This window comes from Alternaria alternata (assembly GCF_001642055.1).
Source record: "Alternaria alternata strain SRC1lrK2f unplaced genomic scaffold CC77scaffold_41, whole genome shotgun sequence".
Lineage (NCBI taxonomy): Eukaryota > Fungi > Ascomycota > Dothideomycetes > Pleosporales > Pleosporaceae > Alternaria > Alternaria alternata.
In genome coordinates, this window is record NW_017306230.1 from 104162 (window position 1) to 129343 (window position 25182).

General features: G+C 51.0%; 15 protein-coding genes across 15 annotated transcripts; 4 read left to right on the top strand and 11 right to left on the bottom strand.

Annotated features, from left to right (window-relative positions):
• Nucleotides 1–863: 863 nt before the first annotated feature.
• Nucleotides 864–1877, bottom strand: CC77DRAFT_1067778 (alpha/beta-hydrolase; the record flags this gene model as incomplete). The annotated part of the gene is made up of 1 exon (XM_018529033.1): nt 864–1877. The coding sequence occupies one exon, from the start codon at nt 1875–1877 to the stop codon at nt 864–866; it is 1014 nt and encodes a 337-aa protein (XP_018378987.1).
• A 307-nt stretch (nt 1878–2184) lies between these two features.
• Nucleotides 2185–4516, bottom strand: CC77DRAFT_666274 (HET-domain-containing protein). Its single transcript, XM_018532669.1, has one exon. The coding sequence runs from the start codon at nt 4247–4249 to the stop codon at nt 2312–2314; it is 1938 nt and encodes a 645-aa protein (XP_018378988.1). The 5' UTR covers nt 4250–4516; the 3' UTR covers nt 2185–2311.
• A 256-nt stretch (nt 4517–4772) lies between these two features.
• On the top strand, nt 4773–5827 carry CC77DRAFT_950732 (Ketosamine-3-kinase; the record flags this gene model as incomplete). Its single annotated transcript, XM_018535334.1, has 2 exons — nt 4773–4962; nt 5019–5827. 2 exons carry the CDS (start codon nt 4773–4775, stop codon nt 5825–5827), a joined length of 999 nt encoding a protein of 332 aa, XP_018378989.1.
• A 180-nt stretch (nt 5828–6007) lies between these two features.
• Nucleotides 6008–6535, bottom strand: CC77DRAFT_923523 (cutinase; the record flags this gene model as incomplete). The annotated part of the gene is made up of 1 exon (XM_018533744.1): nt 6008–6535. A coding segment is annotated over one exon (528 nt), but the record flags the coding sequence as incomplete, so codon positions are not given.
• A 681-nt stretch (nt 6536–7216) lies between these two features.
• Nucleotides 7217–8375, bottom strand: CC77DRAFT_666340 (hypothetical protein). The gene has a single exon (XM_018532670.1). The coding sequence runs from the start codon at nt 8082–8084 to the stop codon at nt 7302–7304; it is 783 nt and encodes a 260-aa protein (XP_018378991.1). The 5' UTR covers nt 8085–8375; the 3' UTR covers nt 7217–7301.
• Nucleotides 7910–10012, bottom strand: CC77DRAFT_977086 (FAD binding domain-containing protein). The gene is made up of 3 exons (XM_018535964.1): nt 9667–10012; nt 8926–9602; nt 7910–8867 (listed from the first exon to the last, which is right to left on the bottom strand). Exons 1-3 carry the CDS (start codon nt 9787–9789, stop codon nt 8378–8380), a joined length of 1290 nt encoding a protein of 429 aa, XP_018378992.1. The 5' UTR covers nt 9790–10012; the 3' UTR covers nt 7910–8377.
• A 376-nt stretch (nt 10013–10388) lies between these two features.
• Nucleotides 10389–11618, bottom strand: CC77DRAFT_1026582 (hypothetical protein). Its single transcript, XM_018526291.1, has one exon. It carries the CDS (start codon nt 11523–11525, stop codon nt 10536–10538), a length of 990 nt encoding a protein of 329 aa, XP_018378993.1. The 5' UTR covers nt 11526–11618; the 3' UTR covers nt 10389–10535.
• A 313-nt stretch (nt 11619–11931) lies between these two features.
• CC77DRAFT_1100687 (hypothetical protein) lies at nt 11932–12739 on the bottom strand (the record flags this gene model as incomplete). Its single annotated transcript, XM_018530080.1, has 2 exons — nt 12043–12739; nt 11932–11990 (listed from the first exon to the last, which is right to left on the bottom strand). Exons 1-2 carry the CDS (start codon nt 12548–12550, stop codon nt 11932–11934), a joined length of 567 nt encoding a protein of 188 aa, XP_018378994.1. The 5' UTR covers nt 12551–12739.
• Nucleotides 12740–13709: 970 nt separating this feature from the next.
• CC77DRAFT_1003098 (hypothetical protein) lies at nt 13710–14749 on the top strand (the record flags this gene model as incomplete). Its single annotated transcript, XM_018523197.1, has 2 exons — nt 13710–14226; nt 14367–14749. The coding sequence occupies exons 1-2, from the start codon at nt 13734–13736 to the stop codon at nt 14747–14749; spliced, it is 876 nt and encodes a 291-aa protein (XP_018378995.1). The 5' UTR covers nt 13710–13733.
• A 441-nt stretch (nt 14750–15190) lies between these two features.
• CC77DRAFT_1026584 (NAD(P)-binding protein) lies at nt 15191–16330 on the top strand. Its single transcript, XM_018526292.1, has one exon. The coding sequence runs from the start codon at nt 15217–15219 to the stop codon at nt 16114–16116; it is 900 nt and encodes a 299-aa protein (XP_018378996.1). The 5' UTR covers nt 15191–15216; the 3' UTR covers nt 16117–16330.
• Nucleotides 16331–17883: 1553 nt separating this feature from the next.
• On the bottom strand, nt 17884–18129 carry CC77DRAFT_914753 (hypothetical protein; the record flags this gene model as incomplete). The annotated part of the gene is made up of 1 exon (XM_018533666.1): nt 17884–18129. A coding segment is annotated over one exon (246 nt), but the record flags the coding sequence as incomplete, so codon positions are not given.
• Nucleotides 18130–18786: 657 nt separating this feature from the next.
• On the bottom strand, nt 18787–19724 carry CC77DRAFT_1067788 (hypothetical protein; the record flags this gene model as incomplete). Its single annotated transcript, XM_018529034.1, has 2 exons — nt 18787–19388; nt 19448–19724. 2 exons carry the CDS (start codon nt 19722–19724, stop codon nt 18787–18789), a joined length of 879 nt encoding a protein of 292 aa, XP_018378998.1.
• CC77DRAFT_666397 (hypothetical protein) lies at nt 19671–21087 on the bottom strand. Its single transcript, XM_018532671.1, has one exon. The coding sequence runs from the start codon at nt 20691–20693 to the stop codon at nt 19935–19937; it is 759 nt and encodes a 252-aa protein (XP_018378999.1). The 5' UTR covers nt 20694–21087; the 3' UTR covers nt 19671–19934.
• A 394-nt stretch (nt 21088–21481) lies between these two features.
• Nucleotides 21482–23572, bottom strand: CC77DRAFT_1067790 (hypothetical protein; the record flags this gene model as incomplete). Its single annotated transcript, XM_018529035.1, has 2 exons — nt 21482–23450; nt 23508–23572. 2 exons carry the CDS (start codon nt 23570–23572, stop codon nt 21482–21484), a joined length of 2034 nt encoding a protein of 677 aa, XP_018379000.1.
• A 278-nt stretch (nt 23573–23850) lies between these two features.
• CC77DRAFT_666473 (hypothetical protein) lies at nt 23851–25182 on the top strand. Its single transcript, XM_018532672.1, has one exon. The coding sequence runs from the start codon at nt 24156–24158 to the stop codon at nt 25056–25058; it is 903 nt and encodes a 300-aa protein (XP_018379001.1). The 5' UTR covers nt 23851–24155; the 3' UTR covers nt 25059–25182.

The window sequence follows — 25182 nt, forward strand, 5'->3', positions numbered from 1 at the left end:
ACGAAGGCGGTTTCCGGGCCTTCAAGAGAGAAGGTCGATGATATGCGACAGTTGTGAAAGGTGCGATGAAGGAGCTCACAATTCACGCGTTCTTCAGGATGAAGACCTTGTCTCGCTTGAGACTCAACTCATGGTAGGCTATCAAGTGGCTGTCGGATTGATAACAAACGAATCTCTCCATCACCGAGTGGTTGGTACTCCATGTGGTAGACAGGTGTAGCACATTCTATCTTGTCGGCTGCACAACACTATAACAGCTGACATCCATAGCACAAAGCCCCAGAACAGACTTACAGTTGATCTCGAGGCATGATGCTGATATCGCTTTACAAAGTGCTATTGACGGAATTTACGTCAGATTCGCAACTCCTCGGCTTGTCCCATAAACGAATCCCCTGTAAAGGCGAAGACACCTGGTTCGTTGCTCGAGCATGATTCGCCAGCCTCGTCATGAATACCAACACCAGTGAGCCTGATACGGTGATGCATGCAACCGTTCGAAGAGAATGCTCATGACATGCTGGGCAGTCGTACTTACGCCTTCATGTATACTGGTTGTGTTGTTCGAAGGTGATTGAGAGGAATTGACCATTGGCTACACAGCTATCAAGAACAACCCTGACTATCTCACATTTATCTGTGCAGGACAGACTACTATGCTGAGAAATCTGCGGGACCCAAATTATGCTTCACCCAAGTAATCCTAGAAATGCGACACTTTAGAGACTGTTAGTCGTTGATGGCGCTATGGTGTAGAAACGAAAATGACGCTGTTCGCACAATATGTCCTTGAGAATGGAAATACATTACGCCGGTAACTCGCTGTAAGATCTGCATGTGAATATTTGTGAGAGCTATACCCTTTACAGAGTAGCCAGCCAGTTCTCCAACGTCTCGTTAACCTCCTTCGGCTTCTCCAAATGCACCCAATGCGCCGCCTCAATCGTCTTGTATGTTAAATTCTTTACATACTGCTTCTGCATCTCAGCCATTTTTGGTGCCGTGCTAGGCGAGCACACAGCGTCCAACTTCGCATCAATGAAGAGGAATGGAAATTCCAACACACCACCATTCTTCTCGCTCTTGGCATACTCGGCGTTCGCTTTGTGGTTCAAGTAGTACGCGTTCGCGCCAAAGAAGCCATGCTTCTTCTTGCTCTTGAGCAGGCTTGAGTAAAGAGACTCATCGAGCGATGTGTATTCGAGCGGGATGTCGGGAAGCTGCTCTGGGTGTCCACCGAACCAACCGCCATCTCTCAGGACCCGACTCGTGGGTGATGGCTGTCCCCACTTGCTAGGGTCACCCTTTACGTACAAGATCTTAGTGATGACATCCAGGTGGCCGTCAAAGGCCTTGACACTCTCTTCGGGGTGTAGCTCGTAGTATCTCATGTACTCCCATTGACCCCACTCGGTCTCGCTCTCAGGGTAGATGTCGCGGTTTATCGTGGTCTTGATGTAGTCCAAGCCGAGCTCTAAGCTCCGGTAGGGTACACAGAGGTTTGCCTGAGCGATGAAGAGCTCGGGGTAGTGAGCGGAGAGCGCGTTGATGAGGCATCCCCAGTCATGACCGATCCAGACTGCCTTCTTGACGCCAAGTTGCTCGGCGAACTCGACGAGCTCTGGAATGAGGACCTCAAGGGCGTAGGATTCCTTCTTGCGGGGAGCAGTAGAGTCGCCGTAGCCGCGCATGTCGGGCGCGATTACACGGTACTTTCCCCCAGCAGCGAAGTGCGTGAGCTGGTGCTTCCACGACTCCGCGATATCCGGCCAGCCATGGATGAAGATGAGGGGTATACCGTCTTTTGATCCTCCTTCGTAGTAGTGGGTGACTTCGCCGTTCTTGTGAGTGATGTCGCCTGCTGTGAATGAATCCATGATGAAAAGCTGGTGCAATCTTTTTGTTGATGTTCGAATGAATGTTGACACGTACTCGAGGTATGTATATTGGTTGAGAAAAGGGCCGATGAAGGCTCGTGCGATACTAACTTTCTTGTACCTCGGCATGCCCACTTCAAAGTGGAGCTCACGTTGGTCATAGCTATTCGCCAAGACCATGCGTTATAACGTATCTCAAGGGTTCCATGGTCCATGTGGATAACAAATCCGATCGCCGTGTACAAAGTGTACGCGAGCCAAGCTCCCATAGAGTTCCAGTTGCGAGAGGCAATTCGAGGATTGACTCTGCTCCCGAATGGGAATCTAGTCCGAGCTCCGTGTGGGGCTGTTTACTGTTGGTGCGTTTCCATAGTACTATCCGCGTGGGGTCGACTTTTGGTGTTGCTGCTGGACTTCCAGGCGTCAAGGCAGACCTAAACGATAGCATACTCGAAACAGCCCTCTGCTTCATCATAAACCCAATCACGCGGATCCTCATGGGGTTGGTAAAATTCGAACCCAGATAACTGGTAAAACTGGGAATATTTACCACTACGCTCCGATACATGAGCTAGATTGACCATTCGATAGGTGGAACCTCCCTCGACTGGTCGTAGAATGAAAGGCATTCGATGTTCGAAAAGAGCGACAAGTATGTCATCTACTCGAATATCCGAATTTTCGTCAAGCCATGTGTATCCGACATAGCCCTTATCGGTAAGGAATACGCTGAACGGGTGCCCACCCACACTCTGCCGACGATGCGAGAACAAGCTTGGACTTCCATCTCGATATGATAGTAGGAAATCATCTCTATGGCCTAGTAAAGAAGAGGTGAATTCTTCAAGACTAAAGCCGAAGTAGTGCCTCTTGATTAGAGCTTCATAAAGGAGATTCGGTGTTATATCGCTCGGCTTCAAGGCCTCATGATAAAAGTCGTACAGTCCAGCCGCCGATTCCATGGCAATCTCCCCAGGGCTTCTGAGAGAGTCTTCCGGTGTGAAAAAGTAAGTTCTGTTAATGCTTCCAAAATACCATCCGTGTTTATAAAGCGTTCGAAAATCGTCCGACAGACGTAGTGACTTTCGTCGGCGCTCGATCACTTCTGAACTTAGCCTGTCTATATTGTAGCTTGGAAAGTCGATTGATCCATGGCCTGAAATCGATTGGGAAAAGTCTAGCACCCACGAAGGTGTATGATAGCCTTCTTGGGGTCGATCCGCAGAAGGAAAAGCAAACTCATCACTCATGTAAGGAAATTGTCCATCTTCTGAGATCATCACTATCGTCGCCTCAGCGAGAACTTGTGGCCAAGCCTTTGTGTAATCGGGTACTATAGGCTCAGCCACGTAAGATTTGACGATGCCAAGCAAACCGTAAATTCTGTCTCGTGAGTCTGTAGCCATAGCGTATCGTGACAATACCGAGTACTCATAGAGGCTTGCTCCACCAGAGTCCAGGAAGCTCTCTAGCATTTTGTGCAACATCAGCAAATGGTGAAACGATTGATTTGGTCCCATCGCTTGTGATGTTGAGGAACGAGGAAGTGTCCCTAACCCTGGCGTCGTTTGCTCGCGCTTCAACCTGTAAGAGTATCTATCTTGTAAAAGGACCGATAGAACTCCTTTCAAGGCTGTAAACAAGTCGCTCGAGTTAACCACGCAATCGCCAATCATGAACTTTGGTTGGGAGGAGGCTAATAAGAGCTCTTGAATAATCCAAAGACGGCGGAACCAGGGTAGCCTACTAATCTCCAGAGCGTGCTGCCACAGATGAAGATGATGTGGATCAGACTCGCCGGGAACAAACATGAGATTGATCGAGCGGTTCAGGTGTCGTATCCACATCGTTTGACATTCTGGTTTGGTTGGAAAGTCTGAGCATTTTTCGAGAGCCTGCCATTCGCCAAGCCATATCACCACCGTAGTCGCAGACTTATAAATGGTAGCCATATGCTGGACTTGATGTGATCTTTCCCTGGTGTCGCTTTGGTTGATGCACAGAGCGTCAATCCATAGTATGCGAGATTGATTGGGGTTTCGGAGACGTCTAAGTGCCAAATCAAGGCTTTCTCTCACAGGTACTGGACAGCAGTTGATGATGGCTCGGTTTGAGCTAGGTATGGTACCCCACGCGTAAGAAAGTGCTTCGTATGTCGGTTTGTCGTTGAGGTTTTTCGCGTAGAGATTGATCTTGATCACATCGTTGTAGCGCCCGGGTAACACCTCGAGTAGACGAATCTCCCCATTCTCTGAATCAATAGATTGGTACACATGCGCGCTAAGACTTGGAAGAAGGCTATCAGGTTCTTCAGGTCTCAAGTGCGAAGCTGAATGTGGGGGCTGAGGTACGACTGCTTGCGAGGTGTCCATGATGATGAAAAGTACGCTGGTATCGTGGTTCGGTCGAGTTGTCGCTCGTCGCGCGGGAGATATAGGCTCTACCTGCTAATGGCAGTGCGCGAATGGGGCTCGAAGGTAACCTATCATGATAGTGTCGAGCTACGAAAGACGCGATAGTGGAGTTGAGGTGCGGTGAAGGTCACGGGCGTCACGAACATTCGGGTCGACTGTGGTTTAGGCAGCCACGAGGCTGAGTATCTGCAACGTGTGAAAGCTTCATTGGATTGGCTACTCGGAGGCGACTGGCGCATGACTATGCACACGGTATTAAGGACCTAGGTGTCGTCCCACAGCACAACCTGTTACTGTGTGTGCGAGTGGTTGTAGTCGCAACGCCGGGGACGCGTCGGCGCGACACGACCTCGGGAGCTCCCACCACATCGGATGCTAAACCTGACGTCACCGTCAACTCATCTCAAAACACATCAGCCGCCTTCACCACCATGACACGTTCATGTTCAAGCTCGCGCGCTCTCTCACGACAGAATCCAACATGAAGCTCAATTCAGCAGTCGTCAATCGCCTCGGCCTGAACCCCGAGAAAACGAGAGTGTCCTCTGCAAGCGGAGGCGGCTCGAGCTCGGCATCGACGTGGAAGATCACGTCGCAACTTGACGATGGCACCGAAAAGACCTTCTTCATGAAGACTGGTAACGGGAAAGAGGCGGGTGTTATGTTCCAAGGTAGGCGCAATTCCTAGCACACCCGGGCTGGCTAATTGACTGGCAGCGCGATGAAGGCGAGTACGCATCCCTCAAAGCCATCAACCATGCCGTATCCTCGCTATGTCCTCAACCACTTGGTTACGGACAATTCGAATCGCAGCCTTCTATCTCTTTCCTCGTGACTGAGTTCCTCCACCTCACCGGACGATCGAGTTCGAAATCGTCCAAAGCGCCATCTCTGGCAGCCAAGCTCGCTAAGCTACATACCACGCCCGCGCCCATACCAGAAGGCTACGACAAGCCCGTATTTGGGTTTCCAGTGACGACGTGCTGCGGCGATACACCACAAGATAACAGCTACAAGGAGAGCTGGGCAGACTTCTACGCGGAGAACCGTCTCAGATTCATTCTGCGATGCGCGGAGCAGAACGGGAGGAAGGATGGCGACGTGAAGAAGCTAGTTGAGCAGACTGCGGCACAGGTCGTACCCCGCTTAATCGGTGACAGCCATCTTAACAACGGCAAGGGAGTCACGCCAGTCGTTGTGCATGGCGATTTATGGAGCGGCAATGCCAGCGCAGGCTTTATTGGTGCCAAGAAGGGCGAGCCTGAAGACGTGATTTTCGACTCTTCGGCATGCTACGCGCATAGCGAGTTTGAACTAGGTATCATGAACATGTTTGGTGGCTTCGGTGGGCCCTTCCTGAAGGAGTACCACAAGCTGTGTCCGAAGACGGAACCGGTCGAAGAGTACGAAGATAGAGTAAAGCTATATGAGCTGTACCATCACCTCAACCACTATGCGATGTTCGGGGGAGGTTATCGGAGCGGCGCGGTCAGTATCATGAATGAGCTGATCAAGAAATATGGTGGTAAAGAATAGTTTGAAGAATTGAATGAGTGACAATGAGTGGTCAAGTATCTACAGTTAAATGTACACTAGCGTCTCATGGCGCCATCCCAAACAGTTGCGCATATCTCATTTTGTAGCTCACACGGACCAGCAGTGCGAGTTCACCTTCCAACCTCAATCCACCTAAGCAAGGCCAGCGGCCTGGATAGCGAAAGAAGCTGCCGCATCCGCACTGCTGCCGTAGCTGAGATGGCTTCCAGTCGCACCGCCATCACCACCACCACCGCAGATCTGATCAGCAGTACCGCAGAATTGCTTGATCTGGTCGGCTGAAAGGCCGCTGATGGCCTGGCGCTTCAATGGGTCTCCGAACATGACAGCACCGCTAACATCCGTGGCAGAAAGACCCTTGCTGAAAGCATTGTGTACGACCATGGCACCTTGAGAGTAACCCGACACAATGACCTTGGTGTCAGGACATTGAGACTTGGCTTGCTTGACCAGGTCGGCCATCTTCTGGCCACCGTCACCACCGAGGTTGGCATTACCAGCAGCGGAAGCAGCGTAGTCAACACCCTGGACGGTAACACGGTCGTTGCCCAGCTTCTCGCGGATAGCCTTGAACATTGGCGGTCCAGAGACGCTTCCGACGTTGCCCATCTCTCCCGTACCACGAGCGAAGACGATGGTCATATCGGTGCAGCAGTTCTTGTCTACGATGCCGTTCTCGCTTCCTCCGAAAGCGTTGGAAGATCCAGACTGAGCTTGGCAGTTTGCGCCGATCGTGCCGGCACCGCCAGTGTTGCCTCCGCTAGTCGCTGAGGGTGCTGCAGCAGCACCAGTCTTTGAGGGTGAGGGCACAACGGCGTCGGCTGTCGTCGTAGCACCACCACCCGCGGCGCCACCACCGAGTCCTCCAAGGCCGCCGCCGAGGCCTCCGCCTAGGCCGCTGAGCCAGCTGCTCAGGCCTGAGCCGCCTGTACCGGTGCTGCCTCCACCCAGGCTGGGTAGGTTGGTTGGGAGGGAGAAGCCTCCTCCTCCACCTCCAAGTGATGGGAGGCCACCTCCGAGAGAAGGGAGGTTGGTGGGGAGGGAGAAGCCTCCACCTCCACCTCCAAGTGATGGGAGGCCACCTCCGAGTGATGGGAGGCCACCTCCACCTCCGAGGGATGGAAGGTTGGTTGGTAGACTCAATCCTCCACCAAGACCTGAGCCTAGACCAGAGCCTAGTCCTCCGGTTGGTAGCGAGAAGGATGGTAGCGAGGGAAGCTGGGGATGCGGGAATGCGGTTGCAATGCTGGCAAGAGCGAAAACTTGGGCGGCGTAGTACTTCATCTTGAGATATTGTTGAACAGTTGGTTTGGAAGTATGATGCTAAATAGTCTGTGAAGAACAGTTTGTTTGAACAAAAGAATGTAGGTGCACTGCACAACGAAGAACAAGACTGGCGCTGGAAGCGAAGGTGGTAAGGTTGAAGCGAAAGTAGGATCGAAGTCGATGCCCATCAAATCTGTGTTGGAGGCCTACATCTTATACACGAATTCGTGGTTGACTTCCTCGGAGTGCCATTACAACGAGTTACGCCGTTGGGTTTCGAAACATTGCTTCTGCGGCGAGGTGTGATGAAAGGAATGCCAAGGCATTTCCCATCAACGCGACGTTTTTGTGGGTGCGTTGCCCCGTTGTGCGGGAAGAGGCTGATGTGTACAGGGAAGTGTACCCATGTTTTCCGTGCCTGACCACTGAATCTGTCGGGTGACCTCTGCATGTCGTGTGTTTTACCCTGGGTTAGCCTCGGCATGCTGTTGGGACAAGTGAAGCTCTTGTTTCGACGACCAAGGATGAATGTGGGCGCATGACTCCAGTGACCGTTTCGATCATCGAGCAGGATTCCCGTTGCATTAGCGGCGGACGGGTTACTGGGGTATCGTATCAACCTTGACGAGTGACACAAGTCATGGGTTGGCACGAGTGAGTTGTGAATACTGTGCGCAATGTTCGGTGCGACATCTCGCATCGTGGAGGAAATGCAATGGCATGTCGTTATACCTTCAAAGCAAAGTATCCGACTTGAGCTAACCACAGCCTTTCGGAGTCGTTCACGCAAAAAGGCTCCGCTGTCAAACATATGTATAAGCTCTACCAACGATATGGAACCTTTGCGTCGTTGTTTCTTAGCAAGCCATGTCAGCTCGGCTGGCTTACTGTCGTCAATGCCTTGCTTGATCTGGAACTTGCCAGCGATGGCAAAGGACGAGACAGCATCTTCCGCCAAGGGCCCAGCCATCCTTCAATTACCACCCATGATCTTCTCCAGGGCGTGGAGAGATTGCAACCAAGTAGAATGGCGTAGGGCTGTCTCATGCATGTCGACGGTGCGACCTGCGACGGGCCTCGGCAGCCACCATGTGGGCCGTTTCACGATGACCCTGGTGCAACATCAACCATGAATCGCACGTTTGCTAACAATTACTTCCATCCACCCAATCAGATGTATGTCTCTTACCTTACATCCGAGGCTGGCTTCTGTGCCTCTCTCTCAACGTCCCGCAAACTTTCTTTTCCTACGCTATTGCGCCATCACGATGACTTTGCCCGCACAGCCGCCTTCACCTCATCCATCGCGTCATATCCGTACAGCCAAGGCTGTACCTCGGGACATGTCCACCGACTTGGAAATGCGCCTTTAAGTTCCTTGCCAAGTTGGCCCAACATCAGTTCATCGCGCCTTTCCTGTTCTGGCCCGTCGCGGAGGTGAAAGTCTTTTCGCTGCTTGAATGTCTCCCGTACGATGCCTTCGCCGCGTGTTTTCCGTAATTGTTGAAAGAGTTGAAGCGTATCTGGTAGCTTCTCCTTCGAGCTGAGATGCTCAGGTGCAAGTAAAAGTCCCAAAACGGCACCATCCTCGATAGAAGAATTCGCGCCTTGCGCGAGATAGGGAAGCATCGGGTGACATGAATCTCCGATGAGCACAAGATTGTTTTGCGCGTTGATCCAGGATTCCATCTCGGCCCGGTGCATCAGTTTCCACTTGTCTACTTTGTCCACACACCCGAGTAGCTGGGTTAACCTGAATCGATGTTAATTCTATAGTGCGGTCATAGGGTGAGGCGGGTAGAGCATCTTACACTGGATCCCATCCCTCAAACAACTTCTTCATCTCGTCCAAGTTGCCTTCTGTCCTTGCAACACCTTCTTCGAGATCATCAGGCACGAGTAAAACCACATTGTACATATTGCCGCCGCGCATACTGTATGCTACAACGTGTGCATCTGGACCTGCCCAGAATCGACACGCCGGAGATTGCACCATCTCCCTCAGCTTCGGATCGCTGATCTGGTCAACCTTGAGCACGATGCGATATGCTAGATCGCCGGTGGGTAGTGGAGGGTCATTTCGTCCGAGCATTGTAGATCGACACGAAGACCACAGTCCGTCTGCTCCGACGATGAGATCGGCGTCATATTTCTGGCCTTCAGAGGTCTTCACGCGCGCTCTATCGCCAGTAGCTGAGCCAAAGTCTACGTTCGTCACTTTCGCGTTCAATACAACAATCACGCCCAACTCTTTCGCTCGCTTCACCAGCGCTTGCTGCAGATCCACGCGATGGCAATCGGAGAATGGCGCGCCGTATTTGCGGCGGATGTTTGCATCAAAGTTCTCTTCGTGTGCGAGGATCTTGCCGCGATAGTTGTGTACAGTCAATGTGACGGGTTCGCAGACCTGGCCGCGGATAGTGTCGTATACCGACCACTTCTGGAGCAGACGTGTGGCATTAGGTGTCAACTGAAGGCCGGCACCTATCTGGAGTCGTGATAAGTATGAATGCTGTGTGCAGCGGCTCGGTGCCGTGAGCGCGAACACATACCTCAGCCAGCTCCCGTGCGCCTTCCAATACCGTGACTGAATGCCCTGACAATGCGCATTGTATCGCAGCGGCGAGGCCTGAGAGGCCAGCGCCGACTATCAGGATATCGAGCTTGTGTGACATGTTTGGTGTTGATTCTACACGAGGGCCAAAGACGAGTCACCGGTCAGCTTCGATAATGGCGGGTAGCAAGAGTTGAGTCGAGACGTGCGACGTGTTGCGATATCGTTGCTTCACTGGACTTTGTCTATTGATCGGACTTCAGATCTATCGCCGGATACAGCAAGTCGTTTTGCGTGTGCGCGCAGCATCGTGATTTCTGTGGCTGGATATTGTCTCTTCCGGGGCATAGAAAGTGGAGTGGGGATGCGGGGAAACCACAGCCTACTTTCGCGGCTCGGAGACCCTGCGCGCGAACGGGATTTGGACCCCCACCACCCGACATAAGAGTAATCCAAGCTCTTCCTTCTCGGTTGTGCCTGGCTTTTCCTGACCCCGTGGATCGATACCGGGATTCAGAACAGTGATTTCAGCTTGCCTGAGAGCGAGTAGTTGCCAGTCGGCAAATTGAAGATAACCTTCGCCCCAAACGAATCAGACACGTCAACTGTCCGCATCGCATCAGAGAGCACGCAACTGGCCGAGCGCGATAAACTTAATAGTCGAAAGGCTACCTGGGAAGTTCAATTGCGATTATGTATCTTTATATCAACCTCGGTGAGCACCCTCACTGCTGTTCGCGCATGGCATCATCGCAATGCTTGTTTGTTAAGCTATTCTGGACAAGAGAGATCGCCAATACTGCATCGCTAACCTTCTTCGATGGTTGATATCCAGCTATCCGCATGATCCCCCGAAGGGCTCATCGTTCATTCGCTCATCCCCAGTATCCTATGCAGAAACCCTTGTTGACATCGCACCATTTCTTTTCCAACGGCAATCTGCGGCTCAAACATGGTGGCCCCATGGTACACCCCAGGCCACACATGTAGTTCAGCGGTTCCTCCAACCTGCCAAATCCTCGTCGCAAATCTGACCGCCGCGTCTCTGAAGACTTCGCAGGCACCAACGTCGATGAATGTTGGCGGTAGATTCGATAGCTCTTCAGCCCGACCGGCAACCCTCACGCCCGTGGGATCATTCCTGTCCGACCCCAAGATAGCATTCCAGGCCCACTCATCCGTCCACCCAGGCCATATTGTTTCCGTCCGGAACTGACTTGCACTCACATAGTCTTCGTGCCTATCGTCCAGCATCGGAATGTTCAGTAGTAACGCGGCTACTTTGTGGCCGTTGAGTTGACGTGCGAGAAGGCTGGTTGACGCCGCAATCGCTGCGCCGCCTGAGTTCCCATAGAGTATGATTCTTGCCGGGTCGATATTCAACTCTTTCGCATGTGATACGAGATACTGTAGCCCTGCATACACGTCGTACGCAGCTGCGGGCGCCGGATGCTCGGGCGCGAGCCTGTATTCCGGGCTCGCAAAGACCACGTCGTCCGCCGGCGAGAAGTGCGCCATGGCTTCTGTGACACCGAAGAATCGAGTTCCAGCTATTTGTCCACCGCCGTGGATATAGTAGATAACCGGTCTTCCACTGGACCACGGGCGGCGCGTTTCATGCGTGCTTTGCCAAAGCGATACAGTCACGTCGTAGTCACTTAGATCGCTAACGCCGGATGCAGAGAGGGTAGTGTGTTTGTATTCCGGTTGCTGTTGGGCGATGTATTCAAGGTTGATGTTGAAAGCCAATATCATATTTCGCGTAGCTTCAAGGTCGAAGGTCTGGCTGGAACCAGGCATACCGCTGCCATTCTTGTACCCTACATCGAATGGAGGTCGGACAGGCACGTCTACCATGGCTGTAGTTGGCGTATGTTCCGGAAGACAGGTTCCGGTTTATCGAATATGTGTATGCACGATAAGATTGCGCGACAGTCGCACGATGGGAGGGTCTGCGAGATCCAATCAGTGCACATTTTCTAGATACTTATATTGGTTGTCTTGGGGCTACACTGCGCTCTATCCTGTTACGGCAACCCCACGGCTCGTGGAACTTCCGAGATCCGATCTTGAGTACGTTAGTCAGTATTGTGGGGTAAAGGCTAGAACAGAGCTACTAGGCTTCGGACCGAAGGGCAGACGCTGACTGTATATCTGGAACAACGTTATGTGATCCGCTAAACACTAAGATACGCTTTTGAGCGTGAGGAAGTTCTCGAAAGACTTTTTAGCCAAAGTCATTCCTAGCCCGCGTTGTCTTGATCTAAGATTCAACTATAACGCTGTACGTTCCCGCCACATCGTCTCCATTCATCGTAGGCCCTGCCACTTGATTAGACTACAGCTTTAATCCGGCACGACAAGATTGGCTTACAGCAAACTTCGCCCTTCATGTCACCACTATCGCAATGGCCCATTCCAGTGCTGCACGACAATGTCGCTGTGAACCCGAGTGCTCCACTCTGACCTTCGGGGATAGTGATAGACACTGGGCTGCCGGAGCTGACTGATTCGTTGAAGTCAGCGCTGACACCGAGACTGTGTATGTCGGCAATTTCAATGCTCATGGAGGTGCTCCAACTCTGAGTGCGATCTTTGGTCACTGTGACAGATGCCGGTCCAGACACCGAGTCTATCACGATTTGGACGTTGTCAGCAGGCTTGGTAAGAATCTCGCCACCTTCCCAGCTATCCTTGGTGCAGCTCCGTTTTTGGAGATGCTGTCCTGTCGTTCCACTGGCCTGACGTTCCATATTTCCCGCATCGACGAGTGTTGATGGTGATGCTACTGCTGCCGGCTCGATGATAGTGCCATTGGCATACTGGGCAACGACAATAAGTACGACGCTAGAAAGAGCACTTAGGTAGAGTGCGCCGGCCATTTTAGAGCTCTTTGAACTTTGATATCGATGGAAGAAAGCCCGAAAAGAAGCATGTGTGCCTCTTCTTGCAGAGTAAAGTGCGCTGCTTTATATCTTGTAACTGGACGTCCAATTGCCGCGAGCTCGAAAACCTTATAGCTTGTCTTATTGGCATCATTGTATTGATTTTTCATAGCCACCTTATCTACGTCATTTTGTTAGTATGTTTTGCTAGGGCCTGCAGGATGTGGACCGGGACTGTACAGAACCGGGTGATAATATAGGCCGTTTTGCAGCTTCCTATAGTAGGCGCGGCTGTTGCGAAATTCGCCTAGCTCTCTTGGAAGAGCTAATCCTCTAAAATAATACCTAATGTTTCTGCTTTGAACCACTGTTATAGATCTATTAAGGTACCGTGCAGCTCGACAGAAGGCGAAGCTGTACCGTAGATGATCGTTCCCCCCATCTACACCGTCGCTATCCACTTGGATGTCAAAACAGCAATGGCTTGATACGTCGTTCGGCGAACCATCACTTTGCAATAACTATTGGCTCTAAGTGGGCTCCGCGCCTCCGGATAAGTTAGTTAACAATCTCTGTAATTCGGCATCGTCCCGCCAAGGACCAGTCCAGATCGGGATCGGATCCCCTCCGCTATGCGGCACAGTCGAAAGGAATCAACCTTACACATAGTTACCTACGCACAATGTTTCTTGAGGGAAGATCGATCATGCCAACAAAGGCCAAGTATTTGGTGCCTCGCTTAGTATGGTGGATAGCGTCGCTCCTTCGTTGCGCTTGCAGCCAATGAAAGAGCTCCCTTGGTCACATGGAAGTGTGCCGTAGTACCGTTTATTTTACCCGCTGGCGCAGCACGGAGTCAAACCCCAGCGCTTACAGGCATTACTGTCAGCGGCGCAGTGCAGTTAACTGTAGATCTTCAGCGTTACAGCAGTATGGATCTACTGTAACACAATATTCCTTTGGGCGGATACGGGATGCCTAACTCTGTCGATCGGGTCAATTATAACCACAGGACCGTGGGGACTTGGCATATTAAAGTTATTGTGCACGTCATTGCTCTTGGCTATTGAGTTGGTCCAATACTTTACCTAGGCGCCACATACACTAGAATACAAATAGATGTATTCTCGCAAGTGCAGACGAATAATCTCTTGAGGCTCCACCCTTACGCTACGACAATATGTGGACGTCTAACCATCGAAAGTCACTGCTCTTTACAATATCGGGACTCCTGACCACAACGTTTGTCAATGCCCAGAATTACTCCTGCCCAAGCAATTTCCGGGATTACAGAAGCGTGAACTCAACCGGCCAGCACGAATTCACTTGGAACTCCTCCTACGCTGGTGAAGACTCGTGGTATGTCTCTGTCCTCATTGGATCTCGAGAAACCGAATGGAATGATGGGAGCGACGTCGATGCGACTGCTTACATCTCCGCTCCTGGAAACGTGCGCAATGGCACAGGATACTGCAGCTACCAATACAACAACATCAATGCGACGTTAGAATCCGGAGGAGAGAATAGCTGTAGCGGTGTGATCAGCTCGGTCTGCATAGACCATCTGACCAATGCACTAAGCGAAGTAGCGACCTACTGTCCTAGCCCCGACACTGGGTCCACATCAGAAGCGTTCAAGAAGGCGTGTCCAATGTTGAGAGGCGGTTCACACAGTATGTTCCTTCCGTTGTTCCTGCATAAGATCCCGTAATGATCATTCTCTTTTCTTCTCACGTCCCGGACAGAACAGATACTATCGACTTGAAACCCGGGATCTATAACTTTTGTGTATCTAGCTATTAACTTTACACAGACACCAAGTTCATCGACGTGGCAAATAACACGTGCGCCTACACCGACATGCCCGAGGTGAATATCCCCGACAATTACAGCACGTTCGGAACAGTCATAGGCCTCCAAGCGTCCGATACGATCGCCAAAGTTGGTGCGAATGAGACTTATGATCTCCTAACGCGTCAGACAATCCCACTCGTCCTACTGGGACGGTTTATTGACCCAAAATCAAATCGGGTACAAAGGAGCGTCGAGTTCGTGTGTATGACTGCGAACAATACAGTGATGGGGAGCCGTATACCGGACCAAGAGACGCCTTGGGAGAGTGTTGGGGCTCATGTTAGTGCTAAGACGGTGGGATGGGCGGTCAGTGTGGTTACGGCGGTAATGTTTGTCTTGTAAGACGTAGTGTAGAAGGCATTTAGAGTAGGGAATGACAGACGCCCACGGACTCATAGTTAAGAGTACTACACGATGCAGCGCCAAGGATTTGTTACCAATGGAGAACACACAAATCACTTTACTACGCTATGAATGAAAGCTGCTCCTGCCGTGAGCTCCTCTTCCGCGACCGTAAATATTCGCGCCATTTACTAAGAGGAAGGGCACTCGCTCTGGTTCACACAACGCTGTGGCATCATGGATAGCTGTAGTACCTTGACTGTCTATGAACTGACTCGTTTTGCACACGGGTATAGAAGTAGAAAAAAGAGTATTCGCTTAGAAATGATGGAGTGAAGCACCCTCCGATGCTCCGACGCTAAACCTGATGCAGTATTTGTAATCAGCGACTATAAAGCTCAGAAGCGTATTGCATCTTAAGTCTGCAGTATCCTCTTTTCATATGCATTCTATCCCCTCCAGACGTTATGGTCAACTCGATCGCGATCCTACCAGGCACCGGAAAACAAGGGCAGGCAGCTATCAAGGTGTTCCGTGATCGCGGCTACACTGTACACACTTTGGTTCGAAATCCATCATCAGACGTTTCGCAGGAATTGCAGTCCCTTGGTGCAATCGTGCATAAGGGCGATCTTACGGACATAAAATCTATAGAAGCATCCCTCAATGGCACCGAGGCTCTCTTCTTCGCTATTCCCGCCCATCCACACAACGAAATCTTATTTGCGAAGAACATCCTGGCAGCCGCTTCGAACTCAAATATACGGAGCATTGTGTACTCGAGTGTAGCTCGCGCCGGAGAGCATGAGAGTTTCCCTGGCTGGGATGCGGACAGCTATCCACTAGGATGGTACTGGATGAACAAGCAGACAATAGAAGGGTTAGTGAGAACGTCCAATTTTACTTGTTGGACCATTCTACGCCCTGCTTTCTTCATTCAGAACTTCTGCCGCCCTGAAGTCGAGCATATGTTTCCAGGCCTGGCAGAGGAGCAGCGTTTGTCTGTAGCGTATACGCCTTCAACTCGGCTTGATCTCATCGATACCCAAGATATCGCGAAGTTCGCGGCTGCAGCCTTCGAAGAGCCCGAAACATTTTCGGGACAGGAAATCCCACTCGCGAGTGAGAAACTGACTGCTACGGAGCTTGCTGAGGTTCTTGGAACGATAAGTGGCAAGGTGATTGACGTTCACTATATAAGTGACGACGAGGTACCAGAGCTTGTAGCCAAGGGATATCGAGCTGTTCAAGCGCAGCAATGGCACAGTGGTGTAGGCTATGCTGTAAATCTACAGGACACCAAGCAATATGGTGTCATACTTGCGCCAGTGCAAAAGTTGCTTGAACGTGATGGGTTAGGGTGGTAGGCATGATACGGAGTATGACGTTCAAAAATACATAAGATCTTAGCCTACGTTCTCTTTCGAACGTCCACTTACCGTTCCAGGTAATCTGTCGGAATGTCAAAGCCAATATACTCCTGTTGGTAGCACATCGGTCTTGGTGTTTGTAGTGGTGTGTCTTTCGAAGGCAATCCAGGGGCCAGTATAGTCTTGTGGAGTAGCTGGTTGAGTATTGGACGTTAGTTTGTCGTCGGTTGCTTCGATCTTGATAGTAAATGCATATTTACATGTGTCAATACAGGTGCCAGTTTATCTACAGAATCCACCTGTTCGACAATGTCCCATCCCACAAATTCTGCACTGAGTCGATGGACGTGAAGCAAGCTTCAAGTACAGGGGACGCTAACTCGTTGTCACCTACGAATGGAAGCCGCCCCTGCCGTAAGCTCCTCTTCCTCGACCTCGTCCCGGCCCCATATTCCGCTCATGAACAGATATTGGAGGAGCGGGCTTCCTTTCGAATTTTCCCACCTCGCTCAGTGTATAATTCCTGTCACCGGCCAGCTCAAAGGCATCTTTCCCCGCATCATCAACGGCATAAGGATCTGCTCCGCGTTCCAGCAGATAATTCACAACTTTTTCGTTGTGTGTACAGCTCTTAGCGTTGGAGTTGTAATTTCTACTGATCGCGAGCAGCAAAGGAGTCTTTCCAGTACCCTCTCTAGCTTCAATTTCAGCACCATGGTTAAGCAGCGCAGTCACCACCTCGAGAGTTGCTCCCACAAACGCACCATGAGCAGATGCAATGGCTAGATGAAGCGGTGTATAGCCCTCAACCAGAACAGTGGTCCGTTCGTTGGAGCCACACGTAAGATCCTCCCGTGTTGCACGACCGTGAATATTTGCGCCATTTGCTAAGAGGAAGGAGACCAACTCCAGTTTACATGACGCGGCAGCCTTATGAATAGCTGTAGTACCTTGAGATGTGGCAGCATGAATATCTGTGCCGTGGTTGAGCAGAGCTCTAGAGATACTGGCGGAAGAAGACTGCATGAACGGCGTCCATCCCAAGTTATTCCTTACATCGACTGGGCTGCCAGCGTCTAGGTATAAAGACACTAATTCGAGCATCCCTAGCGAGCTGGCTTTATGTAGAGGAATCTCTCCTTGATAATCCATAGCACCAACGTCTGCACCTGAAGCGATTAGCCAGGAGGCTATGCTTAGTTTGCGTACATGATGTAGAGGCGTCTGACCCCCCGCAGCTGGAGAACCAACTACTGCGCCAGCGTCTGTGAATATCTTGACAAGCTCCTCGGTCGCGCGAGGATCACCCAGTAGCTGAAAGAATAGCGAGCGTCCAGAAGAATCGGGAGAATTCGGATCAGCGCCATGATTCAATAGGGAAGTTATGAGAATCACCGGTGGTCCTTGTTCAGCGATAGCAGCATGTAATGCGGTGCGTCGTAGTGGGTCTTTGCCATGGGTATTGACAGATGCGCCTGCGTATATCAAGACGTCGATGATGTGGACCGCGTGATCCCACTGCTGATCACGAATATAGTCCAACAGGCCAACGTTTCCATCTGCACAGTCGCAATCGAATACTGACAGAAGAGCATTGTCTAATGCGAATTGCCGGTAATCGTCATGCGCATTCGTGTCGCGCTCACTACCGAATCTTTGCAATATAAATTGTACCATCTCCAGATTCTGGTTCTTGGCCGATACCCGTAGGGCATCCGCAATCGCCCGTCGATGTAGTGTATCTAACAGGCTGCCCGAGATCTTTTCGAAAAGTAGACGAAGCATGTCCATGTGGTTCTCTTTTGCCGCGAGAAAAATAGCTTTGGAAGACTCAAAGTCAACGCCATGAGCAATGAGTTCTTGCATTGCAGCGATGGCATTACAGCGCGCGGCCGTTTCTACTGGAAGGAAGCCATCAGGTTCATCGAAGGTCCCGTTGTCGCGCAAGCTTGTATCAGCCCCACGAGATAGCAACAATTGAACCATTGACGAACTATCGTTGCGTATGGCACAGTGTAATGCGGTCTGGAGTGACTCGTCGCGACTATTGATGTCGACTCCGCCGTCTAGCAGATCGGAGACCTTGGCTAGATCACCGCTCACGGCTGCCTGGTGGATCGAGACATCGTGCGCGAATCCAGCGCCATGGCCCTCTTGGGTGCTGTCGTCCGGCCAGGGCATGATTACAATTTCCGAAAATGTAACGTTTGCTGGCGTATTTCCTGGTGTGGTACATTCTTAACGGGGGTAGCGAAGGTATCGTTGAAGCAAAGCTGTACAGTCATAAGCGCGGCGGGTGGTTGCCTGCAAGGTACTGGCCAAGTCAACCTTAGCCGCTACGATGAATCGCTTGAATCATGCAGGATTGACACGCCAAGCCACTAGCCGCCAAATTTGACCCACGAAGACATGCTGGTGACCTCGTTCAGACTCATTCGCATGTCGCGTATATACCCATGTCCGACCTAGAACATAGTATGCAATGTCATCCTTCGGCTTCTCCAGGACACGGACTTCAGCATCGTGCCGCGAGCATTACCTTATCAGTATCGCCTAAATGCGAGCATGGGTAGCGTAAACACGAAAGGATCAGTTGAGAGTGGGAGACATGAGATACCACTGTAGACACTTCTTTCTGATCTAATAGCATATTTTTACGTTGAAGCATTACGAGCTAGAAGAAGTCCCACCTCCTTCGCGAACCAATCTTTCCAACCAATCTCTGATCTGGCCTCTCATCCGCGAGAGCACTTTCTCATGTCTCACCATCAATTCCTTGAGTTTGATATCGGCGACCAGCTGCTGCTGCTCAGCGTGTAATGACACCTTAACACCGCCAACGTCGAGATACCTCCTGCGAACCGTTTCCTCGTTGATGAACGCCACGAGGCCCTTTTCGTGCGCCTCCAGCTGGGCTGACGTGAACTTGTCCGTCTTGTCCGCGATGGACGCGACCTCCTTGATAAACAGGCCCTTGGAGCGCGTCAGGTTAGTAATCCACGAGTCGCAAATCTTCTTGTGCGCGATTTGTTCCACAGCGCAGTCAGAGCAGCGATGGAAGACGGTGTAGAGCAGGCACACTTTCTCGACGATGAGCTCCTTTTCTTCGATGGTGACCCGGTCGCCGACGTCGTAGGGCTGCTTGGAAAAAACGAATTGGCATGCTGCTATAAACTCGGTAACGGTGCCGCTCAGTGCGAAAGAGAGCCCGGTGACGGTTGTCAAGATCGGCGTCAGGTACGATGTTAAGTTCTTGACGAAGAATGCGGCTTTGAGGATTTGTATCATGAGCTGCTTATACAAGAGTCTGGGGAGGTTGGAGACGTACCGTATATAATTGCGACTACAAAGAGCAACAGGAAGCTAACGAAGGCATTTGCACTTCTTGCCGCACGTTTCATTCTGTTCACACTCTTTGCGATGTCGCGCATTGCCATCACCAGCTCCTTGAGGAAATCCGCGACTTCATCTGTCGTAATCTCGCCACTGTCGTCTTTATCCATCATCTTCATAATTTCCGCCGCTGTGAAGTCTGGTGCGTTATTGAAAGTTTTGCCGGCCTCTTCGTTGATTTTCTCCTGCAGAAACGCCTCTGTGAAACTCATATTTTCTCCGTGAAGGTAGTGCTCGACTAAGATATCTGGGAAAGGCTTTCCGTCAAGACCAAACTCTTTATCACTGCCTTTACCTTGGACATATCGCCTGCCTTGTTCCCGCACGTCTTTCAGGTCTGGTGGATCGCGTAGGAAGAGAGTCCCGAGGAACTTGCCCGTCCTTGAGGGCAGACGAGAAGCGAAAGATCGACACCGAGAGCCTTAGCTTCCTGTACGTGCAGAATTGACCGGCGGCTCCTGCGAAGTACCCTCCTTCTCCTTGACCCCAAGATAGATTGCGGCTATCAAAAAAATAGCATTCCTTCGTCGCACCATTGTTTTGAGATGTCTTTCCTTGCCCATCCTCGCCGCTTGGAAGGTGATAATGACTTCCATGAGAACATCATCTGCGCAGAATGTAGCGGTCGCAGGTATACTGGCAAGGAGCACTTTTCTCAAAACCATAAGCCAATTTTCGTTGTAGGTGCTGCCGCTAACGCGACACATGATAGAAGAACTTCCCCATGCCACAAGAGACATTGCGAACCACACATTTGTCCGCATGATGTTGGTAACGAACGTATCCCACGGCATCAGGCTCGCGTCGAATTGGCACAACCAAAACCAGCCTCTGCCAATATAAAAGTGGAAAAACGAGAGAATCCACACTGAAGTCCACAAAATCTCGATCCAGATGAGAAAGCCGGTCGTCCGAATGCCACCCATCGCTGTTTTTGGTGCGGACGCAGCGATTGCCACACAAGGTATCACGATGAGCACAGCACCTATCAACCACCATGTCGACCAACGCAAGTCTCTCGACTCTTTCGTATCTCTGATATCAATTTTTCTCACCACTTCGTTCTTATCCCCATCGATGTTCGATTTCGGTAGCTCGTTGATCGTGACTTCCGCTTTACCGATTCCGCTTTGCGACTCGAGGACGCTGTGTTGGTAGAAGGGATCTATCGTTGTATCCATCTCTCCGTTTGATGGAGCGAGTCGCAAACTGCGGTTTTCAATGGACAAAGGATCGATAACGTCCACGGTTTGGTTTGCACGTCTCAGCTCAGTTTGATGGCTATGATCGATGATGCTGTAATCCCGCGACGTCTTGCTCACACACTTCTCAGTCTATTGATTGACAGCTCAGAATTTGTGGGATCAAGCGCTGGTGTGTCCATCAATCAGCAAGCACACATAGCAGCAGCCAGAGGTCTCTAAGTATACCAGATAAAAGAATTGCTACCAGAAGAGGTTATCCCAGAGATGACGAGATGGTGAGATGACCAGATACGCATGCAGATTGTCGTCGCTCGTTCCTCTGGGGGAGGCCCGTGTCGCTCTATTATAGAATCACAAAGCGTGTAAGAAGGCAACAAGGCAGGTCAGCTCCTCACGCACTCCTTGTAAGTTTCAGGTGGCCTAGACCTTTCCAGATATGTTCGATTGGCTACGGCTGTCAGCCACGATCATCATGTTGAACATCTGGAGCCAAGCCTTTTGCCACCCATGAGACTAGAACCACCCTCATTGGTCCAAAGCTAAAAGGAGGCGGAAATTAAGACATTTGCGAACCGCTTGTGGGCAAACGTGGCTGAGCTTGTGTAAATGTTTATTGGTTGTGCGATTCGCTAATCAGGATTCACATGATGGTTTTCGAAGTCTTGGCTAAATCGAGCAAGCAGATGTACCGTAGATAATGAGCTTCAGGTTCGCTTCGTGAGAGATTTGTTCGTGATTAAAGTAAATTTTCCTATCTGCTCCGATCAATTGATCGTATTGAACCCATCTTCGATCGGTAGCCCCTCTGAGTGAAGCTTCATGGCAATCTTCTGTATGTAGAGTTGGCATGGTTCGCAGTCCTGCCACCCAAAATTCTGTGATAGATGCTCCACACGCAGTCTACAGTCATCGTCACCAAATGTAGCACCTGCTGAGTCGACAACGCTCAGATCAGTTGTAGTAGCAGCGGCAGCAACGTTATCTCTTTCCCGGCGGATTTCTTTGTTCTCTTCATCTTCTACTAGGCGTATAACTTCTGGTTTCCTGGACTTCTTCTTCTTCTTAGTGGTTAGTTCTGATTCCTTACTCTTCTTCTTCTTCGTTTTCTTAAGTGGAGCTACAGGAAACTCAGTCCAGGGATTCGCTTCTTTCTCTTCCATCTTCTTGCACTTCTCGGCTTCTGCGGCGGCGGCGGCGGCAGCTTCCTCTTCCTCCATGCTCTTCAACTCGGCTTCCTCCTCTTCTAGGCGCATCCGTTCTTCCTCCATCCTCTTCATCCTCTCCAACTCGGCTTCGGCTTCTGCTGCGGCGGCTGCGGCAGCTTCCTCTTCCTCCATCCTCCTCAACTCGGCTTCTTCCTCTTCTAGGCGTATCCATTCTGCCTCTTCTTCTTCCTGTCGTCTGATCTCAGCAGCCTCTTCCTCCTCTTTCTGACGCTTCGCATCTTCCTCTTCCTTCAACTTCGCCTCTTTATCCAACTTGGCCTTCAATTTCTTCCTTTTTGACATACCAAGTCCTGCGTAAGAATCTTTCTCCGTCTCTGGATGTTCCTGTCCAGCCGATACAACTGGAGCATCAGTGTCGACATCAAGAATGACTAATGTTGGATCGACCTCGAGCTGGAGGTGAGGTGGCCACACAGGAGGGGTAGACCAGCCCGTATTCACCCTGGACTTCTTTTTCTTCTTTGCAAGACTACCCAAGCTACTCCACAGCGGTTCATCACCTGCTCCGTCTTCCTCATCTTTGGTGACGGTAGAGTTATCGGCGGCATCATCCCCCTCCTGAGATTGCGCAATGGTTGCCTGCTCGGCTTGCATGTGCTGAGTCTCAACTTTGTCTTTGTCTGATCCCCATGACTCGAAGTCCTCTCTCTCGGTCGCGTGACTGTCTTCCTCGATGCCTGAAGGTAAGGCTGCAGGCGCATCAGCCTCCTGACTGCTACTCCCGTCCTGAGCCAGATCATGAGGACCCCAGGCAGCTGATGAGTCATCGAAAGCTCCGAACTTTTGTACAGACGTAGGCCATCCGTTAGGACCCTCAGATGTTCGCTTGGAAGGCAAGGCTGCTATGTCAGGCGAACAAGGCCCTTGAAGTTCGTCATGTCCAGGTGCTGGGATTCGAACGGCTGCAGTCTTTTCTCTGCGCAAGGTGTTTACTTCTTCGCTGTATAGACCAACGATAATTTGAGCGACCCACTTCGTCAACGTAGGGCTTCCGATGCTGTCGAAGAAGTCTGGTGCCAAAATCGCGGAGGTGTCGTGTTCGAAGGCCGATCGAACTTTCATCGCAATGTAGTCTCGAAGCCACGCATGTTCGCTAGAAGGGCCTACAATGAGGTCCTCTCGAATAACGCGCACAGCATCACGTAGACACATGTCCTTGCCTCTTCGCTCCAGCTCGATTTGCGCTAAGTCCTGGAGACCAGGGACGCCGTACTTCTTAGCGGCCTCAAGTACAAGGAGAGCTGTTTGGAATTCATAGAGGACGATATCTTGCTGTGTGTTCCCGGTGGTCTCCACACCTTCGTCCTTGAGAGTCTGATACACACCTGTGTGCAGGAAGTGAATCAAGACGTGACCAATACTCGCATCAACATCTGCGAGGTGGATCTTCCCTGTCCAAGGATCACGACTTGGAATTTTCTCCAACTTTTGCAGCAGGACATCTGGTAGATGATATTCCTGGAGAGTAGGACCAAAGTGCAAGGTGACACTTGGGCTTGTGTATGGGCTGAGATAGTTAGCTTTGCAAGGTCGTGCTTGCCTGAACGCTGGAAAACGGCCTCACCTTGTCACGGGTCGGGGAGGTGCAATACTGGCGGCCTTCGTCGCACGCTTAGGTTTCTTGGCCATCGTGATCGAAGCGATTCAAGTAGCACTATTTGTGGAATTCTCCTTTCGAATTTCCTGGGGAGGAAGGACCTAAGTCAGTGATGTAGTCAGAGAGAACGACCTTTTATCTTGGACGCATGATGGTTGTAGATACCCCTCGTGTTCAGCACGTGCATAATTGTTGCCTAATGGTGTTCCACCCAATCACTCACGCGTTGTTCGTGGAGGACCTCTGCATATGCGAAAACACGACAACCTGCATACCACGCCGCTTAGCCGCTTGACCCCGCACTTGAACACTCAATTCGATCAGAGACTACATCCTTGGATCACATCGCCTCTCGATGTTTTGTTTATGGTTGCCACACTCCGCATTGATTCATGCGAGCACTTCCAGGAAACGACATCGCAGACGCAGCCACGGCGCGTAATGTGTCATTGTGCCATTGGTTCGAGATATGCATAGCAATCCAACAGTATAGTGGCCTTGCGCCGTGTGATATTTTATAAGCTAAATACGTCCAACGTTTGCACTTATCAGTCAGCCGCAATCTCACTCAGGTAAGCTGCAATTCCCCAAAGGACGACTGCGACTGGACACACAATGAGCCTCTGTGTCCCGTGCAATCGCACTTTCGGTAGCGACCAGGCACTCAGGCAACACGAAGAAGACTCACCAAAGCATGGACCTTTTGACTGCAAGGCATGCAATCGCTCTTTTAGTAGCCAGAATGCATTGTCTCAGCACCAAAACGATTCCCCAGTTCACCAAAGATCCAGAAGAGACTCCGTCACTACAGCCGTCACGCCTGTTCCCTCTACTCAACATGTCCCTTTGCCGTTTTCAGCACCGTCCAATATCTCTTCGGCACCGGACAATGGCCAGCGCAGCCGCCACACCGCGACGGGAAACAGTTCACACACAAATCCGACGTTCGACTTGGATTATATCCCACTTGAAGACACTTTGCAGGCCCTGACTATATCCGATGTTAATACGACTACCACACTACCAAAAGTCGGTCGGGCACGCATTGCTAAACTACAAAAAGAGACGAGGACTTCGTTTACGTTTCCCGAACTGCACCAACGCATTGCGGAAGCTGTCGCGCCCGCCATAACTTCGACGTGGTTCAATTCCAATACGAAGGCCCGTCCTGAGAAAGAGAAGGACACGAATATTATAGGATCGTTTACATGCGTCAACAACCGATGCGGAAAAGATGGGTGGAGTAGTGGACTGGTAGCAATCCATATCAGAGGATATTCTCGTAACGGATACAACGCTGTCGTGTTCAACCAGCGCTGCAAGTCTTGCGGCTGGCTAGGGAGCCTCAAGATGGATGAGAAGTCGTACATAGAGCGGGTTACGTTCAGGCTCAACACATGGGCAGGAGTGGGGACTGAGCATACACATTTTAGTTCCAAGATGCTCCAAGGACCACACGAAAGCGAGTACTGCGAGGGCTGTAAAGCGGGACATTGTCCACGGGGAAGCAACCTCTGACAGTAACACGTATTACCATCGTAGTGACATGTAAACATGAGGCGAGGCGGAATCTCACCACATCGGTAGTAACCAGAGCTAATATATGTACGAGCAATGGATTGGTCATCAGCCCCGCCTTGGT

Bases quoted from the DNA above. Each gene is read 5' to 3' on its own strand.
- CC77DRAFT_666274 (XM_018532669.1), bottom strand. From the start codon at position 4,249: ATGGACACCTCGCAAGCAGTCGTACCTCAGCCCCCACATTCAGCTTCG.
- CC77DRAFT_666340 (XM_018532670.1), bottom strand. From the start codon at position 8,084: ATGGCTGGGCCCTTGGCGGAAGATGCTGTCTCGTCCTTTGCCATCGCT.
- CC77DRAFT_977086 (XM_018535964.1), bottom strand. From the start codon at position 9,789: ATGTCACACAAGCTCGATATCCTGATAGTCGGCGCTGGCCTCTCAGGC. The intron at 9,603-9,666 runs GTATGTGTTCGC...TCACGACTCCAG, and splicing joins GCGCACGGGAGCTGGCTGAG to ATAGGTGCCGGCCTTCAGTT. The intron at 8,868-8,925 runs GTAAGATGCTCT...ACATCGATTCAG, and splicing joins TTTGAGGGATGGGATCCAGT to GTTAACCCAGCTACTCGGGT.
- CC77DRAFT_1026582 (XM_018526291.1), bottom strand. From the start codon at position 11,525: ATGGTAGACGTGCCTGTCCGACCTCCATTCGATGTAGGGTACAAGAAT.
- CC77DRAFT_1026584 (XM_018526292.1), top strand. From the start codon at position 15,217: ATGGTCAACTCGATCGCGATCCTACCAGGCACCGGAAAACAAGGGCAG.
- CC77DRAFT_666397 (XM_018532671.1), bottom strand. From the start codon at position 20,693: ATGGATACAACGATAGATCCCTTCTACCAACACAGCGTCCTCGAGTCG.
- CC77DRAFT_666473 (XM_018532672.1), top strand. From the start codon at position 24,156: ATGAGCCTCTGTGTCCCGTGCAATCGCACTTTCGGTAGCGACCAGGCA.